The sequence below is a fragment of the Lontra canadensis genome, unplaced genomic scaffold (genome assembly GCF_010015895.1).
Source record: "Lontra canadensis isolate GAN:19392208 unplaced genomic scaffold, GSC_riverotter_1.0 scaffold88, whole genome shotgun sequence".
NCBI lineage: Eukaryota > Metazoa > Chordata > Mammalia > Carnivora > Mustelidae > Lontra > Lontra canadensis.
Genome location: NW_022631082.1, coordinates 6050404 through 6078322, shown reverse-complemented (window position 1 = coordinate 6078322; position 27919 = coordinate 6050404). Strand labels below are relative to the sequence as shown.

The window sequence follows — 27919 nt, the reverse complement described above, 5'->3', positions numbered from 1 at the left end:
CCGGCCTGGGCGGAACCCGCGCGGGATCCGGCTGGCTGCGGGCGGCGGCGGTGGCGGCGGCGGCTGCGGGGTCGGCGTCGCGGCTGGGACCAGACCGCAGCGAATTCGAAGAAGGAACGCCCGCGGGCAGAGCCCCCCCGACGCGAGGTAACCCCTTCCGAGGGACCGCATCCCGCCCCGCACCTCCGCGTCCCAGCAGTTCTGGGGTCCGGGGGCTAGAGGGTGGGCCCGGGGCCCGGGGAACAAAGGCGGGCGGTGGGGGAACGCCTCCTTTCCTCGCCCCCACCCAGCTGGGCTGCTCGGGGAGCGTTAATGGGGCGCGGGCGGGGCAGAGAGCCCAGCTGGGAACAGGAGATGGGACCATATGGCGATGGGAGGAAGCTCCTGAGCCCCCCTGCACTGCGGGGGCGCCCCACATCCAGCAGGGGGACAGGGCCGAGCCCTCCGGGGACCCTTATCTAGTGCCAGGCGTGAGGGACGGTGGCCAGATGGTCAGGAAGAGGTGGGACCGGCTGACAGGTGGGCTGGGTCTGGGTCTGGGGAAAGGGCCCCAGTCTGGCAGCCCTGCCCAGCATGGGGAAAGGTTTCCTGCCTCTTGTCTTCCCCTCCTCGAACTCGTTCTCCCGGAACACCGGGTGGGGCTGAGGGCTGGGCAGGAAAGCGGGCAGGTTCGGTCCTCTTTTAAAATGGAAAAAAGCCCCACAGGCTGTTGAGAAATAGCTTTGCTAAGGGTTCCTCTGCCACTGTGCCCTCAGTTCACCCAGGCCTCCTGGACGCTCCCTGTGCAGCTCAAGGCGTTGCCATAGACAGCTGGGGAAACTGAGGCCTAGGGAGGCGGTGAGGGCTAAGGACCCAGATGAAGCAGCCCAGCTTCTTCAGATTAACAGGAAAGGAAGATCAGGGGTAGAGGGGAGTGCGGCTTCCTTAGAGTTAAGGACTGTCACTGCAGCCTCTGTGGGTTGGGGCTGGGGTGAGTCAGCCCTGCCCTGAGGGAGATGGGGCCCACCCCTTTGACAAATAGAAGGTGGCAGGACCCATTTGGGGCTAGAGCTGGGCTTTAAACCCGGGCATTATCCGCTAAAACCCCCTTCCCTATGGAGGCCAGGGATGGGGTTAAACTCAGCATTGCGGTGGGGGGGTGGTCAGGGCAGGTGTCCCTGCCAAAGTCAACATCCAGGCCGTTGGGGGGGGGCTCTAGCCAGCTGGCAGGTCCCCCTCCCCCCAGCCCACACCTGGGCCAAGCCAGCTGCTCACTCTAGGACAAAGTCCACACCTGTACCTTCTGCAGGGTCTGGCTCCTCAGTGGCCAGAGGAGGCACCCCATGTGCCCCCCACAGCCTGGGTCCTGGCATTGGATAAGCGTCCCCATTTTCCAGAGGAGGACCCTGAAGACCAGAGAGATCAAGGGATGTTCTGAGGTCACTTGGCTTCCAAGGAGCAGAGTCAGGATTTGAATCCAGGTCTGGCGTGTACGCTCGTGTTTTATTTTTCTTCAGGGCTCCAGCCCTGCCCGCCCTCCCCTCCAAAGGCTCTCTGCCAAGATGGCATCAGCCGGAGACCCCCCGACAGGCCCGCGGGATGCAGCTGACCAGAACTTCGACTACATGTTCAAGCTACTGCTTATCGGCAACAGCAGCGTGGGCAAGACGTCCTTCCTGTTCCGCTACGCGGACGACTCCTTCACACCTGCCTTTGTCAGCACTGTGGGCATCGACTTCAAGGTCAAGACGGTCTATCGCCATGACAAGAGGATCAAGCTGCAGATCTGGGTGGGCCAGGCGGCCGTTGTGGATCTGGGGCAAAGGGACAGGGGTCTTTGTGCTGGTCCAGGAGGGGCTGGGGTTCTTCCAGAGACATCCCTGACAGGGTGGAGGGCTGTGGGGAGGGGTCCTGGGGGAGTGAGAGTGGCCCAAAGTCAGGGAGGGGGATTGGGGTAGGTGTGAAGAGTGGCGGAGGGGCGGATTATCTATGAGGTGACTTCATCAGGATGAGGAGACTGTGCTCTGCCCTATAGGGTCTGAGGGGCAGACAGCTGCTAACCCAAGGCGGGTTAGAAGTCCTGGTGACCAGTGGGGAAGAGGTGTGGGTCCCATCGCAGGATCCCCCACAGACCTGTGTGCTCCTCAGAGACATGCTCTTGCTCCCAACATGGCCGCCGATGATGATGAGCATGGTATTGCGCACCGGGGTGTCAGCATGGAGACCGTACTCTCTGGCCCAGGTGGCGCTTGTATGGGGTCATGGAGTCTGTTCGAGATGAGGTCCAAGTCTGTGAGAGGCCACTGACCCCTCAGACTGGGAACTCCACAGAGGCAGGGCCATGCCTCCCGTCAGGCTGGGGCTGTGAGCACAGGGTGGTGGCCCGCTTAGGGCCCTGCAGGGGTGGCGTGGGGAACAGGGTAGCTGCTGGTGGCCTGACCCTGCTGTGTGTCTAGGACACGGCGGGCCAGGAGCGCTACCGCACCATCACCACAGCCTACTACCGTGGAGCCATGGGCTTCCTGCTCATGTATGACGTGGCCAACCAGGAGTCCTTCGCCGCCGTGCAGGACTGGTGAGTGCTTGCGGACCATTGACACCCTGACCTTCACCCTATCCCCCTGACTCTCCCATTTCTAGCCTCATGGCCCTCAAACTCCACAGGGCCACGCAGATCAAGACCTATTCCTGGGACAACGCTCAGGTGATCCTGGTGGGGAACAAGTGTGACCTGGAAGATGAGCGGGTCGTGCCTACTGAGGATGGCCGGAGGCTTGCTGATGACCTTGGTTAGTGCCCAACCTGGGCCCCAGAACCAAACCCCAATCCCCACCTTTCGGGCCCGGGTCCAACCACAGGGTCGCCCTTTGAGGCTCTGCTCAGAAAAATACTCACAGGTATGCCACCTTCTGCATTTAATTTCAGGGAATTCAGGGACAGATATTCCCCACTGTCCTGGGAACCCAGAGTGGGCAAAAACATTGCTGGAAATGTATCCTCCAAACATCCCACTCATGTGGGAAGTGGCGAGTATCTCAGATCACAGCACTGTTGGCAGGAGGGACAAGAACTGTTAGCAACCACCCGAAAATCTCACGGTGGGGACGTCTCGAAACAGAGCACAGTCATGTGGCAGAGCACTGTGCAGCTGTGAGAAGGGACGGACGCGTTCCTTACGCTCTGCTGGGGCAACATCTCTGGGATACGGGGCCCGGGGGGGAAGAGTGAATGGCAGAGAAGTGGGCTTGGCTGCTTCCTGTAGTTCGAAGCTCAGCAAATGTTTTCTTGAAGGGCCAGACAGGAAGTAATCTGCAGGCACAGAGTCACTGTCAGCGCCCTGAGCTCCACCTGGAAGCAGCCAGCGAGCTTACGGGGATGAATGTGACCGTCATTAAGACCTGGCTGACAAAAGTAGGTGATGGGCCAGATCTGGCCTGTGACTCAGAGTTTGCTGGCCCCTGCAGGAATGTATAAAAATATATATGAATAAGAATATACACTTAGGTTTGCCCAAAGAAACTCCAGAAGGATATGGAAACATCTAGTAACAGGGGCGGCCCGTGTGCATCCAAGAACTGGGAACCAGAGCACTGGGATGGGAGGAGGAGATTTCAGGCTACCTTTTTGAAGTACATAAATGGAAATTTAGGCTAAAAGGAAATCTTTTTTTTTAAGGTTTTATTTATTTAAGAGAGAGATTGCGTGAGTTGGGAGGAGGGGCAGAGGGAGAAGCAGACTCCCCACTGAGCGGGGAGCCTGAAGCAGGGCTCCATCCAGGACCTCAGGATCATGACCTGAGCTGAAGGCAGATGCTGGACTGAGCCACCCAGGCGGCCCTAAGCTAAAAGGAAATCTTTCCTGGAGTATTCTAGAATTCAAAGCCCTCCATAGAACTTTTGTTGCAGGAGGCAGTGTAACCACCACAGGGGAGGGCTGGTAAGAACCTGGACTCAGGAGCTTGAATCCCATTCTGCAACCCAGTAGCTGTACGACCTTGGGCACATCGCCTCCCCTCTCTGTGCTTCCATTTCCCCATCTGGAAAACAGTGAAAACCGCGTTTCCTTCAGGGCGCTGTTAGAAAGATGAAATAAGCCAACACGGGCCCTGATTGAACATTAACTCGTATTCGTTCTCCATCACCTTGTGATCTTGCTTTTGGTAATTTCATCTGTCTGGGCCTGTGCTTCCACTTGTGTGAAATGGAGGTTACGAGAGCCCCAGTTCATCAAGCTGTTGTGGGGACAAAAACGAATATGACATGAGGCCAGTGTCACAGTCTGTCTGGCACACAGGCAGTTGTATCTGAGTGTTAGCTAGCATGATTGTAAACTATTTTTTTTTTTTTTTGATGGAAGAACAGATGACTTCCTTCTTTTTTTAATTATTTTATTTTATTTTATTTTTTTAAGATTTTATTTATTTATTTGACAGAGAGAGATCACAAGTAGGCAGAGAAGCAGGCAGAGAGAGAGGGGGAAGCAGGCTCCCTGCTGAACAGAGAGCCCAATGCAGGGCTCGATCCCAGGACCCTGGGATCATGACCTGAGCTGAAGGCAGAGGCTTAACCCACTGAGCCACCCAGGCACCATGATGGTGAACTCTTGTTGATGCTTGCACACAAAGCTCTAGGCACCCCATAACGGCCCACAGATCCTCAAATATTTACTATCTGGCCCTTTACGGAGAAAGTTCAGGGACCCTGGACTATACATAGTCTTCTTTTTTTCTTACCAACTATGTATTGGACAGACTGGGTCTTTGTTCGAGGGAATATCTCCCACTTGAGATCTGGCTGTCTGCTCCCTTGTGGTGTGATTGAACTTGCTCCCCTCTTCCGTGGGTTTTCTGGGCACTCCAACTTGGGTCTCATTTCCAGCTATGATGGAGAGTCAACCTGTACAGTTGGGGCCTAGATCCCCAGTCTGCCATAGAGCTGGTGAAATCAGCTACAATTCCCATCCATGGGCTGGATACTTACAGATGTTGCCCCCACCTTGCAGAGAACATCTAGTGACTAGGGGTGAGGGGGCTCCCTACTCCATCATAAAGTTTAAAATACTGGCGTACGGAGCAGGAGACAGAATTTGATGCACGCATGTACATGCAATACCCCCTACAAACCCAACCCCAATAATTCTGTACTTGTATTTTTTTTAAAAAGTGGAAAGCAAAAATCAAAACACCAGTAGTAATTGTTTCTGGATCATGAGATGATAAATAGCTTTTCTACTCATCTTGATATTTTTTGGTAGTTTCTAACTTTAATTAATTTCTTCACTACTTATAATCAGAAAAAAAATAGCATTACAAAAAGAACTCAGATTGTTTGAGGCAGAACCATGCACAGATAAGGAAATGCCAAGCATGGGACGCCTGGGTGGCTCAGTCGGTTGGGCACCTGCCTTTGGCTTGGGTCATGATCCTGGGGTCCTGGGATCGAGTCCCACATTGGGCTCTCTGCTGGGCAGGGACCCTGCTTCTCCCTCTGCCTGCCGCTCACCATGCTTGTACACTCTCTCTCTCTCTCTCTCTCTCTGATAAATAATTAAATAAAATCTTAAAAAAAAAAAAAAAAAGGAAATGCCAGGCTTGCTTAGGAAGACAGTGGCGTGACAGTGATGATCACTAGGCTAGGGGTAAAAGATTTGAGTTCATGGTCTGCCTCCGTCATTCAATCCATCATTCAGCGAATAGTTTCCAAGCACCTGCTCTGTGCCAGGCACAAGACAAGGCTCCTGCCCTCCCCAAGCTGGCATTCTAGTGACAGAGACGGCTAGTAAATGGATAATTACACACACATAATTCTTTAATTGTAATTGCATTTTTATAGTACAGCATGACAAGTGCTGGGAGAGGGCTGTGTTTACCCTGCATTGTGTAATGTGGTAGGTGTTTGAATTTCTGGCCCAGCTGGGTGGGTGTTGTGGGTGTGGATGTTATCTCAGGCCAATCCGGGCGGTAACCCCCTGTAGGCAGAGCCTGAGCCAGGCTTTTAGGGGTACAAGAAGGATTGTCATGTACACCTTTATTGTTAGGTCCGCAGCCCACTTTTTGTAGCTGAGGGACCATGGGCGAGTCCCCAGAGCCTTTGTACTACCTTCTAGCTTTTGGAGGACAAACTTTTTTAAATTCAAAAAAAAAGTTTATTTTTTATTTTTGATACAGAGAGAGAGTGTGTGTGGTGGGGGAGAGGCAGAGGGAGAAGGAGCTGGGTTCCATCCCAGGCCTTTAGATGAGGCAAAATTGATCATTCAATGCTTAACCCACTGAGCCACCCAGGCACCCAGGACAAGTTGTTTTTTTTTTTTAAATTTTTTTTTTTTTTAATTTGTTAGAGAGAGGAGAGAGAGAGCACAGGCAGACAGAGTGGTAGGCAGAGGCAGAGGGAGAAGCAGGCTCCCTGCTGAGCAAGGAGCCCGATGTGGGACTCGATCCCAGGACGCTGGGATCATGACCTGAGCTGAAGGCAGCCGTTTAACCAACTGAGCCACCCAGGCGTCCCAGCTTTTTGTTTTTAAATGAAAGACAAGTTAGGTGTGCCTAGGTGTTTGCTGCTGCTGCTGCTTATTTATTATCGTTATTGCTACCACTTTTTTTTTTAATTTTTTAAAAAGATTTTATTTATTTATTTGACAGACAGAGATCACAAGTAGGCAGAGAGAGAAGAGGAAGCAGGCTCCCTGCTGAGCTGAGAGCCCAATGCGGGGCTCGATTCCAGAACCCCAGAATCATAACCTGAGCTGAAGACAGAGGCTTTAACCCACTGAGCCACCCAGGCGCCCTGCTACTTCTTTTTTTAAAAAAAAGATTTTATTGATTTATTTGAGAGAGTGAGAGCACACTTGAGCATGGGCACAAGCAGGGGAGGGGCAGAGGAAAAGGAAGAAGCAGGATTCATCCCAAGGACTTGAACCCAAGGCTCCAGGATCATCACCTGAGCCAAAGGCAGATGCTTAGCTGACTGAGCCACCCAGGTGCTCCTCATTATTGCCACTTTTAATATGTTCTGTGGGTCAAGACAGACGCCCTGCGGATGCTGGGAAACCCACCATTTGTTACATGCCTGCTGGGTCCTGGAACATTACTAGCTAGACTCTTAGCCATTGCTTTGTGACAAAGAGATTGTTGGCACAGCCCCAGCAGGGGCTGCCACCAGACTTTTATCAGCATCAGCATTGTTCCCTTTTTACAGATGAGCCAACTGAGGCTTCGAGAGACCGAAGCACTCGGTCATGGTCTCACAACCGCATGAAGGGCAGACCTGGGCTTGGAGACCAGGTTTGGGTGATGTCACAGCCCCGGCTCTGCCTTCCGGGGGTCTCACTGCTATTCCCACGTTGTGTCCTTCCAGGTTTTGAGTTCTTCGAGGCCAGCGCCAAGGAGAACATCAATGTGAAGCAGGTCTTTGAGCGCCTGGTGGACGTCATCTGTGAGAAGATGAATGAGTCCCTAGACCCCAGCTCCAGCCCGGGGAGCAATGGGAAAGGCCCGGCCTTGGGGGACACCACACCCCCTGAGCCCAGCAGCTGTAGCTGCTAGAGATGGTCCCCAATCCCTGCCTACCCCTTCCGGCCTTGGCAGGGACTGTGACTGAGGCATGAGCCACAAGGGCTGTTTCCAAGCTCAGGGTGCCCCCTTCCCTCCCGCCAGCTGCCCTGGCTCCCGCATGACCTCCGACTTGCCTGAGCAGCCTTAACACAAGCTCCAGGCCCTGGGGATTCCGCATGGCGGGCAGAGTCTGGGGGCACTGACATGCACGAGCTTGCTGCCTTTCAGGAATCCTAACAGAGGGAGGGTGGGCAGTGTGTCCCACCCCGTCTGGTGGGAGGGCCTCCACAGTGCCTTCTGGGGTTAGAGCTCTCATCCTCATCCACTCTGTGTGGGGCATTGCCTGGTGTTCACCAGCCGGTCGAAGATGCTTCATCGTCTTCCTCCTGCAGGGTGGGGCCTCGGAGTTCATCCCTGGGGACGTGGAAGGCGATGCCTTTCTCGGGGGCCCCTGGTGTGGTCCTAGGCCTGCCTGTGAAACTCCTCAGACCTCAAGCTTCCAAGGCAGGGAGGTGATTTTAGCCCTCGCAGACCCTTCCCTGCTGGCCCGCAGACCCTCTGCCTGTGCAAGCTGAATTAGAGCAGCTTTCCCATTGTAAAGGGACAGGAAGTCAGAGCCCCCTTACCCCAGCTTCAGGGACCCCAGAAGTGCCTTCTGAGCTTCCCCAGGATTGTGCGTCACCCACACTCCCGCCACTGTTTTGGCTTATCTACTGTAGCATCTCCAATCCCTGGATTGAATTCTGGAATTCTGGGCCCCATCAGGCTGGGCAGAGAATGGCCCAACCCGTGGAGTTCCCACTTGGGACTTTTTGCCGGAAGTTAACCTCAGAGCCAGGAGCCTGGGCCCTCCCACCCATACCTGCCTCTCCCGGGCCCCGTTTGTCTGGTGATGTTTTAAGCAAGGTCTTTCCACATCTTACATCCTGCTAGAGAAGGAAATTGAGCAATGTTCCCATCGCCTGCCCTTGCTGGCGACCTGCCGATGGAAGGACTTGGGCTCCTCCCCCTCAAGGACCCTTGAAGACCCAGAGCCCTGTTTCCTGAGCCACATCATCGGTGGGGACCAGAGAGGTGATGTTTCCTACTAATGGAGGAATGGAGGATGTTTCCCCCTAAGGGAAGCTGTAGGGTTGGGCTGAAGGGGCGAGAAGGCAAGATTGGGTAATTACTGTTGCTACACACTCTTCACAGATGCGCTTGGGAGTGGCAGGCTGATGGCAATGGGCTGGGAATCAGTGTCCCTGGTTGACACATGATCAGGGGTCCCCAGCTGGCAAGGGCTCCTGCTGGGAGCTTATGTGCAGTCTGGGGATCTCCATCTTGATCTCCAAACCCCTCCACCCCAGCTCAGTGGCCTTCCTGCCCACCCAAGTCCAGACTCCAGTGGCCTGGCTCCTGTTTATGGCCCGGAACACCAGTTAACATCCCAGAATTTGACAGACCCTGGGAGGATGGTCTAAACAGATGGTTTGAGTTCCACCCCCAGGCCCTGCCACCAATACCACTTGCTATACAGCCTTAAAAATCTCAGCCTCCTCCTCCTGCAAGCGAGGAAGATCTAGTTCAAGTGGAACTTGGCTCTTTCTAGAAGCTCTGCTTTGAATTTATTTCTAGAGGGCCCCATTTGTCCCTTACCAAGGGCTGCCCTTAGATCTTCAAAGTGAGGGCATCTCTGTAAGTCAACAATCCAGAAGACAGGTGAAATGGTCAAGTTCCTGGAAACACATACAGTGAGTTTGGGGGATGTTTGGGGGCAGGAGTCAAAAATGTTGGTTACTTTAACATAAAAGAGAAATTAAAGCAGCTATTAAAAAAAAAAAAAAGCCTGTTAAGATGCACTGTGGGCTGTCAAGATTCTGTGGGCTAGTCCATTTTCCTTAAGCTGCTTGCCAGAAAAAAAAAAAAATGGTGGACCAAAGTGCCATTATCTAAAGGGACAAGCCAACTTGTCATAGCCTGCATGATAAGAAAAAAAAAAAAAAAAAGCTCTGGTTGTGCCTTGCCCTTGACGTGAAATAAGCCTCATGTTTACACATGATTTTTGGACAGTTGAGCTTTAAGTAGTAACTGAGACAGCTAGCTGCCCCTGGGTCTTCTCAAAATTGGGAATAATGTAGGAAAGGGGTTTTTTTGTTTGTTTCTTCTAAAAATATAAGTTTTTATTTTATAATTTTGGGTGGGAGGCTTCACTCACGACAGTCTCTGGGGAATGAAAACCACTGTCCTGGGAGATCCCACGGGCACAGGGGTGGCAGCGGTGGCTGGTCGGAGGGATGGATATTTGTTGAGTTTACAAACAAAAATGAAGCCAGAGGCTGCAGGAAAACCACTTTTTAACTCCAAGGGGACTGGGGTCTGGAGAGGGAATGCAAGACTGGGTCCTACATTCTCAGCATTTGCTGTAAGCAGCTCATTTTTCCATGGCCATGACCACAGTTGGGGGTTTAGGGTTCTACTTTTTCGTTTTCTTTCTTTCTTTGGCCTTCCCAGAGATCACCCTCTTGGGTCTTTCTCTCCTACCCATTCCAAAAGGCAAGTAAGGGGTAAAATTTGGACTCGGTGTTGAAGCAGTAATTCCACGAACTGGCTTCTCCCCTATCATCCCCAAACACTACGGAGTGAGCTCCCAACTTGGGTCATTTCTGTACCAGAATGGTTCTCCCGTGGAAGCAGTTCTTTGATGTCCACTCGGAAAGACAAGCACGTTTATCCACAAGAGGAAATAAAGCCGTCTGTCCCTGTACAATTGTTCTTTTATTTCCATTAGTGAGAAGTGGTTTTCAGGAAGAGGGTAGTTGACTTACAGCCAAGGAGATGCTGGGTCAAGGGGCAGGCGAAACGCAGCAGAGTCTGGATCAGGCTAGGGAGGAGGCTCAGGTCTGGGGCTTCGGGGGCCAGGCCTCATGCCCACCAGCTTGGCCCTGGAAAGTTTACTGTGTGGTAGGGAGGGTGATGTTGCCCCAACTAGTTCTAGTAAGATGATCTGTGCCCCCCGCCCCTAGCAGCTGGTGGGATCCTGTCCATACCAGAACTGTCCATTGCTCCTCCACTCAGAGTAAAAGCCTTGGTTATCCCTTCAGCTCACAAGGTCCTGCATGATCTGACCTGTTACTTCCCTCAGTTCTTCCCACTTGCCCCCCACATTTGCTCTGCTGCAGTCACATTGGCCTTGTTGCTATTTGAACACACCAGGCCCCTGCCTCAGGGCCTTTGCACCGACTGTTCTGTCTGCCTGAAGTCAAATGGCTCCTCTCACTCACCCCCTCTTTCAGGCCTTTGTGCAAATCTTACTCTCCCATTGCCCCCTCCCTTTCCCTCTGTCCCCTCCCTGTTTCATACTGCAGCCTCTCTGCAGCATTTCTGGTGTCCTTTTCCTGTGCCCTCCTCCCCATAGTTTCTAGAATGGAAACTACTATATAATTTACTTGTTTAACTTAACAAGTATGTCTTTCAATATAATATCAGTTCCTCAAGTGTATTTTTCACTACCACACCCAGCTCAGTTCCTGTTTGATACAATTAAAAAAGAAAAAAACAAAACTTGGTTTTTGTCCCTGGCCTTGCACAGGGCTCCTAGATCCTTGGAATTTCTCAAGCTATAAGAGTGTCTTTTGTATGCTAATGAGAGGCCTGGAGTCTCTAGGTGGCTTCAGGATGGGGACTGCTCTCCAGAAAGACCAAGCCATGGGACCCCTGGGTGGCTCAGTTGGTTAAGCGTCTGCTTTCAGTTCAGGTCATGATCCCAGGGTTTTGAGATCGAGCCCGGTATAGGTCTCCCACCCTGGCAGGGAGTCTGTTGCTACCCTTGCTTGTGCTCTCTCTAGCTCACTAGCTCTCTCCCTGACAAATAAATTTTAAAAATTCAAAAACAAAAACAAAGCCAAGACTAGAGGGTGGGAGCTATGAGCCCAGCCACCTGACTGGGAAATGGAGGGAAGACAAGCTGCAGATTGAGTTAATCACCAATGGCCAGTGATTTTATCCATCATACCTAAATGATGAAATTTCCATAAAAAGCCTAAAAACGAGGGGCCTGCCTGGCTCAGTCCATTAAGTGCTTTCGGCTCAGGTCATGATCTCAGAGTCCTGGGACGGAGCCACAGGTTGGCTCCCTCTTCAGCCCTGCTTCTCCCCCAACTCCTTCCCTTTCCCTCCCCCACCCCCTGCTTGATTCAGAGAGTTTCTAGATTAGAAACCCATCAAGGTGCTAGAAAGGAGGCATGCTGGGAGAGGACAGGGAAGCTCTGCGCCCCTTCTCCATACCGTACCCTATGCGTTTGGCTGTTCCTGATTTACATCCTTTCATAATTAACTAAAAATTGTAACTAAAGTGTTTAGGGAGCACTGTGAGATTTTAATTACTGAGACTGACAGGGAAGGGGGGGATTGTTGGAGCTCCCTGATTTTGGAGCCGAGTCAGACAGAAGTATGGGTCACCCGGAGACCCAATACTTGAAACCGCATCTGAAGAGGGGGCAGTCTAATCAGACTGAGCCCTAAAGTTTGTGTATCTGCCTCAGATACTGGGTAGTTAATGTAAGAACTGAACTCTAGGACATCCCATTGGTGCCCCGAGAGAGTGGTTTGGTGTGAAACCCCTCCACACGCACACACATTTGGTGTCAGAAGTGTTCTGAGAGTGGCGCCTGGGTGGCTCAGTGGGTTAAAGCCTCTGCCTTCGGCTCAAGTCAGGATCCCAGAGTTCTGGAATCAAGCCCCACATGGGGCTCTCTGCTCGGCAGGGGCCTGCTTCCTCCTCTCTCTCTGCCTGCCTCTCTGCCTAGTGATCTCTGTCTGTTAAATAAAATCTTTTTTTTTTTTTTTAAGTGATCTGAGTAAAAAGAGTTCATTCGTGACTTAGATCAGGCGCTCTATTGATTGGAAGTTGATGATGGAAATTGATGTTTGTTGAGTGAATGTATGCACTGCAGAGCTCAAAGGGGAGCTAGACCCACGGACTCACAATACTGTCCCAGTCTTCTCAACTGTTCTCTGTGCCTTTGCTCTGTGGCCTTGCCCTCTCGAGGTGAGGTGAGCGTCAAGGGAGCTGTTCATTTCATCCCAAATCCCCAAACCGAGTATCCATGGCCTGCCCGGGGCCAAAGTGATGGAACGTGCTGATTGGCTGGCTGAGACCACGTGACAGAATCTGGTTTCGGGACAGAAATCTGAGAGGTGGGCTGGCTCCAGAGGAAATTTGTGTGTTCTTTCCTGCAATGGGAGGTGATTGCAGCAATAGCAAACACAGCCCCTGCTCAGTTTAGCTTCCTCAAAATCCCCCCTGCCCCCCCTAAGAATGATGGATAGATTAGATAAACCACCATTTTGCAATCTCCAATGAAAGAACTGATTCAGGTGGTTGTGGTCATTGGATGAAGCCCTTGGATTGTTTCTCAGCAGCGGCCACGTCCCGCCCTTAGAATCTTCTGGGTGAATGTCAGAGTCCCCAGACCCATTTTGTGAAAGTTCCCAGAGGGCTGAGAACCAGTGACTTACAAGAAATATGGGGAAAGGAGGAAGAAGATAAAGGATTCACAGTAGAAGCAAGGAGTAAATCCACACTCTTTTGTTGTTGTTGTTGTTTTAAGGTTTTATTTATTTATTTGAGAGAGAATGAGAGGACAAAAAGGAGGAGCAGCAGAGGAAGGAGAAGCGGGCCCCCCGCTGAGCGGGAGCCTGATGTGGGACTCAATCCTGGGACCATGACCTGAGCCAAGGCAGAGGCTTTAACCCACTGAGCCACCCAGGCGCGCGCGGGTCTCCTTCTGTAACAAAGGTTGGTGGGCTTGGAGAAGAGGAAGAACCCAGAGCAGTGTTTTTCTGAGCAAGTTCTGGCAGCATTGCCTGAGCAGTCATTTGGAATTCAGATTCCCAGGCCCCACTCCAGATCTCCAGTCAGAAGCCCTGGGGGTGCAGCCCCCCCAGCATCTGTGCTTTCACAGAACATTCAGAGGATTCTAATGCATGCTCTAATTTGAGAACTACTGGATTAGAATAAAAGGGATTTAGGAGACATGACAAGCAAACATGATTTGTGGACTTTATTTGGATCCAATGCAAAGAAACCAAATGTGTTAAGTCCTGGGAATGTAACGTACAACATGGTGACTATAGTTAATAATACTGTATTACATATTTGAAAGTTACCAAGAGAGCAGATATTAAAAGTTCTCATCAGGGGCGCCTGGGTGGCTCAGTGGGTTAAGCCGCTGCCTTCGGCTCGGGTCATGATCTCGGAGTCCTGGGATCGAGCCCCGCATCGGGCTCTCTGCTCAGCAGGGAGCCTGCTTCCTCCTCTCTCTCTGCCTGCCTCTCTGCCTGCTTGTGATCTCTCTATCAAATAAATAAATAAAATCTTTAAAAAAAAAATTTTTTTTAAAAAAAATAAAAAAAATAAAAAAAAAAAAAGTTCTCATCAAAAGAAAAGAAATTTAGGGGTGCCTGGGTGGCTCAGTGAGTTAAACCTCTGCCTTTGGCTCAGGTCATGATCCCAGGACCCTGGGATCGAGCCCCGCATCAGGCTCTCTGCTCAGCGGGGAGCTTGCTTCCCCCTCTCTCTCTGCCTGCCTCTGCCTACTTGTGATCTCTCTCTGTGTGTTAAATAAATAAAATCTTTTAAAAAAAAAAACAGAAAAAGAAAAAAAATTAACTATGTATGGTGATGTTCATTAGACTTATTGTGCAATCGTTGGGCAATGGCTGTGGTTCAGATCATGTTGGACACCTGAAACAAATATGTTCATGTCAATTCTGTCTCGATATAAACAAACAAAATACCAAGTAATCAATGGAAAAAGACATTTTTGAGCTCATCAGGAAAACTTGATGGTGGCATGTGTGTTTCGTGGTAATAAGGAACGGTTGTTAATTCTCTAAGGTGTTGCCTTGGTTCATTTGTGTGACTTACAAACAACAGACACTTCTTTCAGTTCCATAGGCTGGGAAGTTCAAGATCAAGGCGCCAGCAAATTCAGTGTCTGGTGAAGACCAGTGTCCTGGGTCACAGATGGCTGGGTTTTTCTGCAGTGTCCTCAGCAGCAAAGAAGCTCTCTCTGGTGTCTCTTTTATAAGATACTAACCACTGGTGAGGGCTCAGCCTTCATGACCCAGTCACCTCCCAGAGGCCCCACCTCCCAAGACTATCACACTGGGGATTCGTTTTCAACATAGGAATTTGGGGCAGGGGGACACAAACATATAGTCAAGGTGTGATGATAGTATTGGGGTTGACACAGTTGTATACATTTTTAGAGATCTCTGTGTACTGAAGTATGAGGGGCAAAATGACATTGTCTGGGATTGGTCTGTAAATACTTCATCAAGGGGAAAAAGGCAATCATGAAACAAACATGTCAGATGCTATGTGATTGTTGAATCTGGGTGATGGGTATATAGGAGTTTCTTTGGCAAGTTCTTTTGTTTTTGTTTTGTGGTGTGAATGCTTTGGGGTGTTTTCCCCCACAAATTTACAAAAACAAGACAATTGCATGAGAAAGGAGGCCGTATCATCCCATTTGGGTACTTAGGACTAAAACCATTACTAGGGGCGTAAAAAATAAAATGAAGGGAAAAGGAGTCAGGAGGGGCACCCGGGTGGCTCAGTGGGTTAAGCCTCTGCCTTCGGCTCAGGTCATGATCCCAGGGTCCTGGGATCGAGCCCCACATCGGGCTCTCTGCTCAGCGAGGAGCCTGCTTCCCCCCTCTCTCTCTGCCTGCCTCTCTGCCTACTTGTGATCTCTGTCAAATAAATAAATAAAATCTAAAAAAAAAAAAAAAAAAAGGAGTCCGGATAACAGGGCTTTCCAGAATCTTTTATTACCAATCTTCCTTCCAAAAGCAGTGAGGGACACAGAGAAATAATAATGAGACAGAATCTCTAGCAGTCAGGTAAGTCAGGTGTCCCGTCATCCCCCCAGCTCTGGCAGCCTTGTTTGATAAATAGCATCGACGTGGCAAGAATTCCTGGCAGCTGAAATGGAAGAAAGAAATATTGAACCAACCCAAAGGACCTCCCGAACCCAAAGCAATTTGGATAGACTGAGAGGGGGACTGGAGCATCTTCTCCAGAAAGTGAAAGGCAGGGTTTTACCGAGAGCCAAAACTCCCCCCACCCCCATAGTCAGGCTAGAGTCACTTTGAACCTGTTTCCCCAATCAATCTCAGTCGTGAGCAGACTTTTTTCATTTTCCCTTTGTTTCCCACAGATCTTATCAACACCCTCTTCGGCCCTACCATGGGTCCTGAGAACTACATTTCCCAGAAACCCCTGCGATTCACTTCCGGTTAGGTTTTCCCAATAGTAAACACCTGCAGGAGATGAGATTGGAGGAAAAGTTGGAGTATTTCTTCCCGGCTGCTTCCTCTCTCTACTGTCCGTCCAGAGCTCTTCGAGAGGGCAGCTGCGGGCATATGACCTCTCTTCCTTGGCTCTTGCTTTCCCCACCTTCAGGCCCAGGAGAAGTAAAATCTCCCTGTGTTGCTAGCCTCTGGGCACCTCACAGTTCGGCAAGGAAACCCCTGAAAACTTAAAAGGACCACCTGGGGGCTGCATTCTGTTTCTTGCTGGGATCTTGACTATTATGATCTCCTTGAGGAAGAGAGTGTGGTATAGTTTGCAAACATATATTCAGTATAAATTTGTACGGTGAAAAAAAAAATACCCATTTTTAAAATAACAGATCAGGGGCACCTGGGTGGCTCAGTGGGTTAAAGCCTCCGCCTTCAGCTCAGGTCATGATCCCAGGGTCCTGGGATGGAGCCCCACATCGGGCTATCTGCTGGGCAGGGAGCCTACTCCTCTTCCTCTCTCTGCCTGTCTCTCTGCCTACTTGTGATCTCTTTCTCTGTCAAATAAATAAAAAAAAAATCTTTAAATGAAGTAGGAAAAGGAAATTCAGTCCTGGGATGGAGCTCCGGAGCTCAGTGTGGATTCTTGGGGTTCTTCCTCTCCCTCTGCCCCTTCCCCTGCTCATGCTCTCTAACTCTCTCAAAAGTTAAAAAAAAAAAAAAACCCAAAAAACAAAAACCACTTATCACTACCATACAGTAAATTGCCCAATTGAAAAAATCATGTTTCTTGCCTTTCGCTGCTGATTAGAATGCCCATGAGGGCAGAGATTTTTGCCTGTGGAGTTCATTGTTGTATCTGCTCTGCCTACAACAACACCTGTGAAAGGAGGTGCTCAGTAAGGTTTGTGGAGTGAAAAAGTGAATGTTAAAACTCTTCTAATGGTTTTCCATCCTACTCAGAATAAATGTCAAACCCCTCTCTGCACCCTACAAGGTCTTTTATGATCTACCTTATCAGTTCTCTGCCCTCATCTCCCCCTACCCCTCTTCTCACTTACCCTGCCCCAGCTACAGGGGCCTCCCCCCTGGTCCAAAATAAGCCAAGTGTATTGCTACCTCATGGCCTTTGCACTAGCTGTTTCCTCCAGGTTCTCCCAGATATGCACATGGTTATCCTTCATCTCCTCAGGTCAGTGGTCAAATGTCACCTCCTCAAGGAAGTCCTCCCTGATTCCCTTCCCGATCGTGTCACCCTGCTTTACTCCCTTCCCAGAAGGAATCTTTAACTGAAACGATCATCCATCCCCCATGCCCACTTGAATGGCAGAAATCCCCAGGGGCCAGAACAGTGCTTGGCACATAGTAGGTGCTCAGTAAAAGAGCTCAGTGTGTTCCAAAGGTCCTAGACCTTACCTGTATCACTGCTGCCTCCAGTGAGCCCCCACTCAAGCTGAAGCTCAGAGTCTTGGTTATTGTCTAGACCTTGAGGGAACAGCCCTGAGGGTACAAATATCAAAGCAGGCAGGACCTGGCTAAGGGCTTCTGGACTCCCAAGTTCCCATCAGCCCCACCCCTTGGGCCAATGAAATTCCTCTCAGATTCAGGCAGGAGAAGGGGACAAAGCCACAAGGATCTTGGCTCCTTCTCACTTGACTGCTTCCCCTATCCCAGCATCTTCCCTGGCCTCCTTGTTCCCTCGCCTCACCCAGAACATACACTTACTCCCCAGTATCTATCTGTTGTGACCTCCAAGTGTGGTGAATAAGAGTATGACCAGATGCCCCAAGTTATTGCTAGCTATGTGACCCTGGAGAAGTCACACATCACTCTGTGCCTCAGTTTCCCCAACTGTAAACGGGACCCACTGGATCTCCCACCCAAGATTTTTGAGAGGATCAATAGAAAAAAATCTACATGAAGTACATAACAGTGGTCTGAGAGCCAGTATTCAGTGGCTGTTAGTTATTTCTGGGTGCTCTTTACATATGAACAGAAAGGCTAACATGTATCTAGCACCTTCTCAGCTATTTACATGTGTTTTCTCACTTATTTATCACTCTAACCTCATGAGGTGGGTACTATTCCTTTTTCTGTTTTGTGGGTGAAGAGTCAGTTTCAGAGAAATTAAGAGACCAGACACAGTGGGTGGGGCGATGGGGCCTCCACTTCCCCCCCTGCAGTCACAAACATGCTCCCCTTTCTAGGCCCCTGGCAATTCTTGGTTCTGGAAGCTTGAGTTGCCTTGAGCTTGACGGGGTTCAATGCCCCCTTTACTTAATATGCATTGATTAAGTGTCTCCTGTGAGCTAAGCACTAGGAACCCAGCAATGTACAAAATAGATACAATTCCTGCCTTGGTGGGGCTACCATTTGAGTGGTGAGCACAGGTAATAAAACAGCGATAATAGCACTGTCAGGTGGTGAGTAAGCGCTGGGAAACTTTCTGTGCCTCAGTCTCCTCATCTATAAAATGGGAGAAAAGCACTCCCCACCTCATGATATGCAAAGGGGACGGGATTCACCAAGTGAACGTCTGGCCCTGTGGGAGCTATTACTCTCCCAAAATGATCATTGTTCATCATTATTACTATATTTTAAGCCCTCTGTAAGGCAGGCAGTGTAGCCCAGGGAACAGACTCAGGCCAAAGCCACCTAAACCGACATTGAACTGTCCCCTCCCTGAACCTCAGTTTCCCCTTAGGAGACATGAAGACGGGAACACTGAGCCCCCAAGGCTGTGTAGTCAGAATGAAGTGAACACCCAATGACGGTTGTTCTCTTTAGCTCTTGACCCCTCTCGCTGGGGTTCCGGCAAATACGCAATTTTTCTAAAAGTCACCAGCCCTTGGGGTCTACCTAGATGATACCCAACAAAGTCTCGAGTTACCTCCTCGTGGGTGATGTCTGTGGACACGTTGTGCCCGTCACAGGCTATGGTCCTGATGGATTTACCACGGCTCCTGGGGCAGGAGTAACCAACCAGTTGTCATTTCAAAGGAGAAGACGGAAAGATCTGTGTAGTTCTTCTCCCCACGGCACTTCCACTGCAGAGAGGAGAATAATCACTTGAAAACTCCCTTTCAAATATCAAAATAATAAAAAACAATAGAAATCACGGTCACCATGGCTACTGTCTAGAGCAATCATGCTATTCTGGGGCTTGTGCCGAAAGCCTCCCTTACTCGAGCCCATCATGGCTCAGAACCCTTCATGGCTGTCATCTTACTTGGGGTAAAAGCAGAATGCCTCACCATGGCCTCCAAGGCCCGGCACGATCGGCCTGCCCAGTCGCCCCTAGGCCTTCATCTGCCCCCACCCTCCCTCTTACTCACTCAGCTCCAGTCACACTGGTTCCCTCACTCTGTCCCCAGAGCCCTGAATAGTGCCCAGCACACAGTAGGTGCTCACTAAAGATTAGCAGAAAGGCTGTAAGAATGAATGAAACATGTTCTCCACCATCTCAAGCCTCAGCGGCCAAAACTGGGATGCCAGAAGCCCCCTACCCATCGTGGGCTGCCTCCCAAGCCTGCCCATGACCCCGCAGCATTCCTGCACCCAAAACTCAGAGGTGAAACAATCCTAGAGACAGACAATGCTTTTTCCTTCCAAACTCTCCCTGGCTCCAGGAGCCCCTTCTAAACTACCTGCCTCAGGAGCTTCCGATGACATAGGCAGGCAGGTCCTGCTCCTTAAACACCAAGACTCAAGAAGTAAACGCTGCCGCCTTCCATCCCCGGGGGATGGTTATTAAAAAAAAAAGAGAGAGTGGGGGGCACCTGCATGACTCAGTGGGTTAAGCCTCTGCCTCTCTGTCAAATAAATGAATGAATAAATCTTTTTTTTAAAAAGATTTTATTTGTTTATTTGACAGGCAGAGATCACAAGCAGGCAGAGAGGCAGGCAGAGAGAGAGGAGGAAGCAGGCTCCCTGCTGAGCAGAGAGCCCGACGCGGGGCTCGATCCCAGGACCCTGAGATCATGACCTGAGCCGAAGGCAGAGGCTTTAACCCACTGAGCCACCCAGGTGCCCCAAATAAATAAATAATCTTAAAAAAAAAAAAAAAGAATGCCAGTTTATGTGAGGGGTCTTGTATCATGATAACACACCCGGGATGTGGATGGAGCTCACCTTCTCCGTGACCAAGTCCCATTCTGTGGAGCAGTCATCTGGCTCATCGTAACCTCTGTAATTCTTCCTCAGGGTCGCGAAGATGTGCTCCAAGGCCATTTCTTGAACCTCATAGATGAAACTGGAAGTGATGGTCCCACAAAACAGCAAGGTGCCCCCTGTGGGGAGGTTTCCTGGGGACAGAGCAGGTGGGTGGGGTTCCCCTTCTGCTTTCTTTCTTTTAAGACTTTATTTATATCAGAGAGAGAGAAAGAGAGAGAATGGGTCGGGGGAGGGGCAGAGCGAGAAGGATCAGCAGACTCCCCAATGTGGGGCTCGAACTCGGGAGCCTGAGATCCTGACCTGAGCCCAAGGCAGATGCTTAACCACTTAACCAAGTGAAGCACCCAGGTGCCCTCCCTTCTGCTTTCTTTTACTTCTTTCACAATCCCCCTCTCCCGCCCCCAGCTATGAGTCTGCACTGGAGGAGGACAAATTCTGGCTGCCATCACCCCCGAGAGAGGGACATGGGGAAGAGCGTGGGTCTCGAGCTCCGTGCATCTGGTCGTACCCACCACAAACTTGAATCATCTGCTCTTCTGAATCACCCACATGCCTGCTCCGCCCCCCCCATTTGGCTGGAACGCAATTAAAGATTTGCAGATCATCTTTAGCAACTGAATCAATCACTGCACAAAAGGGGCAAATTTCATGTTCTATTTTTTAAATCAAGGTCTAAATTAAAAAGTTTTCTGGATGAGGTAAATAGTCACATGGGTTCCAAATCCACAAAGCACAGAGGGGTAGACGGCGGAAAGTCTCCCTCCCACCTTTTTCTCCCAGCCAACGAGTTCCTCCCACTCCACTACGGGGATGGTGACTGTTTCCTGTGTCCCCAAAGAGATATTTGATGTGTGTCAAAGCAAAGCGTAGTCTCATTATTCTTCTCCCTGCTTTATCCTATTCTCGTGGTTCCGCGTCTGGCTATTGTTAGCAAGACTAGCAGTGGCTCCTGGTGCCAGTGGGATTTGTCATTTCTGGGCACATGGGTCTGGCTTCCCGCTGCCAGCAGCCAAGGGCTCCCTGTGGCCTCTCAGCCCACGTGTGCCCTCAAGCAACACTGATGGGCCATGAATCAGTACTGCAGCTCACTCGCCAGTCGAGTGGGAAAACAGCCCCCTGTTCAGTGCTGCTCCCAGATGCCCCCCTCCCCCCACAGGGCTGAGCCCAACTGCCTGCAGGGTCGTCCTTTATGGGCAGCGTTCCCTTCCCTGCCTCACTTCCCCCGTCCCTCCAGGTCCCTCTTGGGATCCCCTCTCAACTAATCCAAGAACATCAGTATAAATGAACCACCCTTCTACTGATGCTTACAATCTTCTGCCTATCCTGGTATATACCTCCTTCTGGGCCCCAGCGAGCAAATCCTTGGATGATTTCTAGGGATGGGATAGCTGGGTCAAAGCATCCGTGCTTTGTCATTTTGGCGGGTTTGGCTCAACAGCCCTCTGCTTCTGACACCTTTCAAAACCCCAGCAGCTTTCACAGCTTTGCCCAGTGCTTCGCCACCAAGCGCCAGGGAGATGGTGAATGAAATTAACTCGGCCCGTTTCCTGGACCTCTTGAGGGGACGGCGGAGTGTTTTGGTTCTTCGCCCCATGTCTGGAGACCCAATCTCCAGCCCCAGGGACCCATGGGCCAGGTATCACCCCATGGATGGCTCCTGGGGGGAGGTGAAGTGCTTCTATCAATTGGATTTCTTTCTAATGGTGGGGTGGGAACAGCGGCCAATGTGGAACAATGTGGAATAGGGCAAGGACCACAGCGACAACTATGATGTCAACAATGAGAATGGTAACCGTGGACAGGAGACACTGGAAGACACAGAGGGGCTGGAGGAGGCTGGAAACCTGCTCAGCCAGTGTCCCTGCAGGGGTGGGGACTGTCCCTCCCCCAACCCCAGGCCTTGGGCCTCTTCTGTTTGTAAGAATTCAGCCCCCAGTGTGATGTGGAGCTGCTTTCTTTCATGGGGCGTTTTCCTGCATGTCGTGCAGGATGCTGGCACCGAGGTGTTCTTGGAGCCACTAGCTGGAGCTCCATTTCATGTCCTGCATTTTCTGGGCACCAGGGAGACCCTAGGAGGGGACCTCCAGGTCAGTAAAGGCTCTGCGCATTGACAGCCGGCACCCGTGGTGATACAGGAGGGTCGGTGGAAAGGACAGAATGGAGACAGGAGGAGAGGAGGAGAAGCAGGTGAGAACTCTTGCAAATGGGGGGAGGTGCTGGAGGGAAGATGCTGGGTGAGAGGTCGGTGGCTGCAGGGTTGGTGGGGAGGCAGAAGGAACTTACGTTTGCTGACCTATGTTTCAGACAAAATTCACAAGCCCCATGGTAAACGATGAGAAAGACAGCCAGCAGAGGGGATGTCTTGAAGTCACCCATCAAGAACCTGCTGCTCAGTCTGGGCCTCAGTTTCCCCGTAGATACAATGTGAGCATGGGACCAGCTCAAGGGGCATCAGTAAGTTCTGGAGATTGTCTGGAGGCCAGATGGGGGCAAAGCAGGTCAGCTCCTGGCTCTCCTTTCATCTAGTTGATTATGATTATTAAAATCTCTTTGCTGGGTCACCTGGGTGGCTCAGTGGGTTAAAGCCTCTGCCTTTGGCTCGGGTCATGATCCCAGGGTCCTGGGATCGAGCCCCGCATCGGGCTCTCTGCTGAGCAGAGAGCCTGTTTCCCCCCGCCCTCTGTCTGCCTCCCTGACTACTTGTGATCTCTCTGTCAAATAAATAAAAATAAACTCTTAAAAAAAAAATCTCTTTGCTAATTGAGGCTCTGAGTTGCCAGACCATCCCATGGCTGGGCTTATCTAGTCCTGATATGGAAAGGCAGGAACACGCCGTGGATACACACCTGGCGACGCCAGGGCCCACAAGGACAAACATGGGTGCAGGGCTTAGCAGTTGTGGGACCCCCGACAAGTGGTTCATGTAATAGATTGTGGGGATTAATATTAATATTACTACCTCCCTGCCTCTAGGTGACCAAAATGGCTGGATAGATATCCAGGAGTCCATATGGCCTACAGGTCTCGTCTTCAGAATCTGTCCCTAACCTGCCCACTTCTTCCCGGCTTCACAGCCTCACTCGGCCCAGCCCCCACTGTCTTCCACCTAGACCAGCACAGTCCCTCCACCCTGGTCTCTCAGTCGGGCCCTCGTCCCCCACACTCTGTTCCCCCCAATGACCACCAGAGGGCGCTTGTGAGCCCCTGAGTCCCCGCGCGAACCTCCTGTGCTCAGAATCCTCTGTGGCTCCCAAAACCATAAAAAACAATTTTGCTTTTCTGAATGAGTTCTCAGAGACTTTGGAGGGACAGATGTAAAGGGTAAAATCGATCAGATTCTCTGGTGGGCTGGACGTAGGGGGTGAGGACTCTTTGATTCCTCCAAGCTAAACTATGGATAAAATAGCTTCCACATCTTATTGAAAATGAAATGGAATTTTTCAGGCACAGGACCTGTCCAATAAATATTTGCTGAGTGGAGTAATTAAGAAAGAAAACGAGATGATAAAGCTTCAGGGAGAAGGAGGGTGGGGGCAGGGTGCTTTTAACAGTGAAGGTTGTTTATGCTCTGAAAGGTGACCCCACTAAGGATCTCCCTGAAACCTCAAATTGAAATAACCAGAGTTTTACAGTAACACAATAAGAAAGGAAAACAAAAAATGCTGGAGACAAATTTTACCTAAAGTGGGATAATCCACTCAGACAAAATTCTAAGGGAAATGGGAATGGGGAAGTTGGGAGCTGGCCTTTGGGGAGTTAGCCATGGCTATATGTGAGAATAAGCAAGATGCATAAAATCGGCAACATGCTGTCTGCTTGTTCATGCTCCAAACTTTCATATCTCATGTACTTGAACATGTGCTAATGCAGACACGATGATAGCAACAGTGTTGTGTTAGTGGGAACACATACACATGAGCCAATTGAACAGAGCAGTGTGCCCAGGAAAGACCCAAGGATAATGGAAATTAGTGTAGGCAGGAGAGGACTGACCCCTACCTCACACCACACACACATAAGGAAACTCCCAAAAGCAAAAGAGCTCAAAGTGAGAAATCAAGACTTCCAATTATGGGAAGAAAACCTGGGAGACTATAATGTTATGGCCTGGAGTAGGGGAGGAGTTCTAAGCAAGATATATTATGAAGGAAAAGATGGATGGATCTGATGCCATCCTATGAGACGCCACAAGCACTGAAAAATAGGGGATGCTGATGGCAGGGGTTTGTAATTAGTGCAAGGAAGGATTCACCTGGGGGTGGGGTGGGAGTTTGGGGGGATGGGTGCAGATCCAACTTATAAACAAGAAAGTGCCTCTATTTTATCTGGCTGCTCCATACCACCCAACAAAGCCAAGCAGCACCGTGAGGCAGCCCACTGCCGGGCACAGACAGCCAGTGTTAAGGAGATATGTAGAGGATAGCCCAAGGACCCTTGCCAGGACAGCCTCTCTGAATTTGACATAGATGCCCAGGCCAATGAGGATCACACCAGACATCTTTAGGACAGAAATCAGACAGGAAAAGATAGTCTGTTAGTTGTATACAAATAGAACTCTCCCAGGGTGTGCAGGGGGTTGGGGTGGGAGGGGAAGAGCAAAGGCCAATAAAATCAGCAAAAACATTAAAAAATATTAATACCCAGAGCTAGTGAGGATGTGGAGAGACATTCTTATATACTGTTGCCAGAAAACAAGCTTTTTAAAGGGGGAGGGCATGCGGGAGGACACTTTGCAATTCATATTTAAAATCTTAAAGATTTTACAATAAAACTCTTTACCTAGAATTTACATTTGTAGATATTCAGCATAATATCTGATATCCTCATAGACACATGCATACATACCTCAGCATTAGAATGCTCAGGGAGGAAACTACCTGAAGCAATCAATAATACAGATTGGGTAGGTAAATCATGGCACAACCATGCAATGGGACTCTAGACAGTTATTTCAAACAATGCTCTAGGACAAGGGTTGGCAATCTGTGTGTGTGTGTGTGTGTGTGTGTGTGTGTACGCACGGGTGCGCGCAAAGCCCCAGATATTGTGAGTTTTGGATGCCATAAGGCCTCTGTTGAAACAACTCAGCTCTGACAGTGTAGCTTAAAGACAGCCATGCACAATTCATAAACAAATACATTTCATTTACAAATAAATAATATCCATCTATCCATTTATCTCTCTATTTACAAGGTAGTTGTCTGACCCTTATTGTCGGAGGAGAATGTTTACCAATATGGCAGTCATGCTCTTTGGTATTTATGCAACTGAGCTGAAAACTAATGTTTACACAAAAGCCTCGCATGGAAGTTTCCAGAAGCTTTATTCATCATTGCCAAAACTGGAAAGCAACCAAGACAGCCTTCAGCAGGTGAATGGATAAACTGTGGTACATTCAAGGGACTATTAGCACTAAAAAGAAATGAGCCATCAAGCCATGAAAATATATGAAGGAAACTCACAACCATATTGCTGAATGAGAGAAGCCCATCTGAAAAGCTTACGCGGTGTACGATCCCAAGTATAGGTCATTCTGGAAAAGGCAGAACTATGGAGACAGTAGAGGACCAGTGGTCACCAGGGGTGAGTGGGGAGGTAGGGAAGACGGGTGGAGCACAGAGCACCATTATATGGTGAACTACTCCATAAATACTAAAATGGTGGATTCGTTGTCAAAAGCCATAGAATGTACAACACTAAGAGTGAACCCTAATGAAAATTATGCATTCTGGGTGATGATAATGCCCATGGAAGTTCATTGATTGACTTGTAGCAAATTTACTGCTCCGGGGGGAGTGTTGCTGATGGGGGAGGCTGTGCATGTGTGGAACAGGGGTATATGGGAAATCTCAGTACCTTCTGCTCAATTGTGCTGTGACCCTAAAACTGCCCTAAAAATGAAATCTATCCAAAAGGAGGGGAAGTTAAATTTTTTTAAAGGGAAAAAGTGGATTGTAAAGCAATAGCTTTCCCGTGTTCATTTTACTGTTTTTAAAAGGTATATAGAAAAAAATCTGGAAGGGTGTGAAAGTGGTGATGGTATTTATTCAGCACTGTTCCCATGATAGGCATAAGCTCTTTAAATGTTCTATCTCATTTAATTCCCATGAAAATGTTACAGCACCAGTAACGAGATGAGGAGTGATATTTAATAGCCTCCTTTTTCCTGGTGACCTTTCCTTAATGCCATTCTGCTATCAAAACAATTGCCTTTTTTTTTTTTTTTAAGATTTATTTTAGGGGAGCCTGGGTGGCTTAGTTGGTTCAGCATCTGCCCTTGGCTCAGGTCACGGTCTCACAGTCCTGGAATTGAGCTCCACGACTCCTGGCTCAGTGGGGAGCCTGCTTCTCCCTCTCCCTCGGCCCCTCCCCCACTCTGCTCCAGTGCTCTAATAAACAAATAATAACAAACAAATAAAATAAAAATCTAATAAACAAATAAAATTAAAAAAAGAAAAAAGATTTATTTTGCGAGAGGGGAGGGGCAGAGGAAGAGATTTGTTTTTTGTTAAAGATTTTATTTACTTATTTGAGAGAAAGAGGGGGCATGAGCAGGGGGAAGGGCAGAGGGAGAAGCAGACTCCCCATTGATCTAATAAGGGACTAGATCTCAGAACCTTGGGATCACACCCCGAGCGGAAGGCAGACGTTTACCAACTGAGCCACCCAGGCACCCGAGAGTCTTTTTTTTTTCTTTTAATGATTTATTTATTTATTTGAGAAAGAGAGAGAAAGCACATATGAGTGGGGGAGGGCCAGAGGGGGAGACAGAGAGAATTCCAACCAGGCTCTGTGCTGAGCCCATGGTCCGGGGTCGGGCTCGATCTCACCACCTGGAGATCACGACCTGAGCCAAAATCCAGAGTTGGCTGCTTAACTGACTGTGACACCCAGGCACCCCAAAACAAATCCTTGTTAACGATGAACATTTTGAGTTGCTTTTATAGTAAGAAAAAAAAGTGTTTTGAAAAATTTAAAGGACCGCCCAAAATAACCATTACCTCTTTTTTTTTTTTTTTAAGGTTTTATTTACTTATTTGACAGAGAGAGAACACAAGCAAGGGGAGTGGGAGAGGGAGAAGAAGGCTTCCCACCAAGCAGGGAGCCTGATGGCGGAACTTGATCCTAGGACCCTGGAATCATGACCTGAGCCGAGGGCAGACACTTAACAACTGAGCCATCCAAGTGCCTAACAGTCACCCCATCTTGTCCTTCCCAAACAACTTAGTGTTCTACAGGATTTGACCTAGAGTCACCAATTCCAGCTCCAACCCCCCCCTTCTGCCCAGCCCCCCAACCCCATCACACGCCTCTGTGCTTGATTTCACTGACTCTGGGTAAACAGAGCCTACACCTGTTCCCAGTGTGTCCTGCTCCTCGTCAGTCTGCCCTACATCTTTCCTGCTTCCCCGGGGACCACCGATCTGGATGCCAGTGAATTTGGATCAACTTATTTCTGTCTTTGAGGGAGCCAGTTACGGAGGAAGGGCTGCAAAGCCCCAGGGCCTGGGTGGTGACATACTTACAACTCTGAAGCCATTGAAGAAAGATAACAGTCTCTTCAGGGTAGAATAGAGTGTGCATTTCATCCATGTTGGCCAGACTGGGGGTTCCGGACGTTCACGTCAGCATCTTCCTGAATAAATCTCAGGGCTCCTGTTTCCCCTGATGGTATAGGTCTAGGACCAGGGGCACCAAGGCTGACTTGTCCCTCTCTCTTCTGGCTGTCCGATCGTCTGCCAGCGAGGCGCCCCAGCAGCCACCCCTCTGCAGTCATAAGCCTCTATCACGTCACAATTGGATGCCAGAGTGAGGCTCCCAGTGCCCAGGAAGCAGGTACCCTGAGTTACCCCTGCCGGTTCCTCATCCTCCAAACAGGCTGCACCAGGGGTGGAGAAAAGGCATGATGGGCTGCCCTGGTACCCCCTA

The 27919-nt window shown here is 49.9% G+C and overlaps 2 protein-coding genes across 2 annotated transcripts; one reads left to right on the top strand and one right to left on the bottom strand.

Moving 5' to 3' along the window:
- The first annotated feature begins 79 nt into the window (after positions 1-79).
- On the top strand, positions 80-9354 carry RAB3D (RAB3D, member RAS oncogene family). Its single transcript, XM_032884054.1, has 5 exons — positions 80-199; positions 1527-1769; positions 2436-2554; positions 2644-2768; positions 7332-9354. Exons 2-5 carry the CDS (start codon positions 1542-1544, stop codon positions 7517-7519), a joined length of 660 nt encoding a protein of 219 aa, XP_032739945.1. The 5' UTR covers positions 80-199; positions 1527-1541; the 3' UTR covers positions 7520-9354.
- A 7788-nt stretch (positions 9355-17142) lies between these two features.
- On the bottom strand, positions 17143-27715 carry TSPAN16 (tetraspanin 16). The gene is given in 7 exon segments (XM_032883507.1): positions 17143-17317; positions 18708-18800; positions 18802-18864; positions 19949-20049; positions 24287-24488; positions 27517-27565; positions 27567-27715. Coding segments are annotated over 7 exon segments (639 nt in total). The 5' UTR covers positions 27584-27715; the 3' UTR covers positions 17143-17203.
- Between the last annotated feature and the right edge of the window lie 204 nt (positions 27716-27919).

Excerpts from the sequence above, each read along its gene's own strand:
- RAB3D (XM_032884054.1), top strand. The coding sequence starts at position 1,542 with ATGGCATCAGCCGGAGACCCCCCGACAGGCCCGCGGGATGCAGCTGAC. Across the intron at positions 1,770-2,435 it reads GGATCAAGCTGCAGATCTGG|GACACGGCGGGCCAGGAGCG; the intron begins GTGGGCCAGGCG and ends CTGTGTGTCTAG. Across the intron at positions 2,769-7,331 it reads GAGGCTTGCTGATGACCTTG|GTTTTGAGTTCTTCGAGGCC; the intron begins GTTAGTGCCCAA and ends GTGTCCTTCCAG.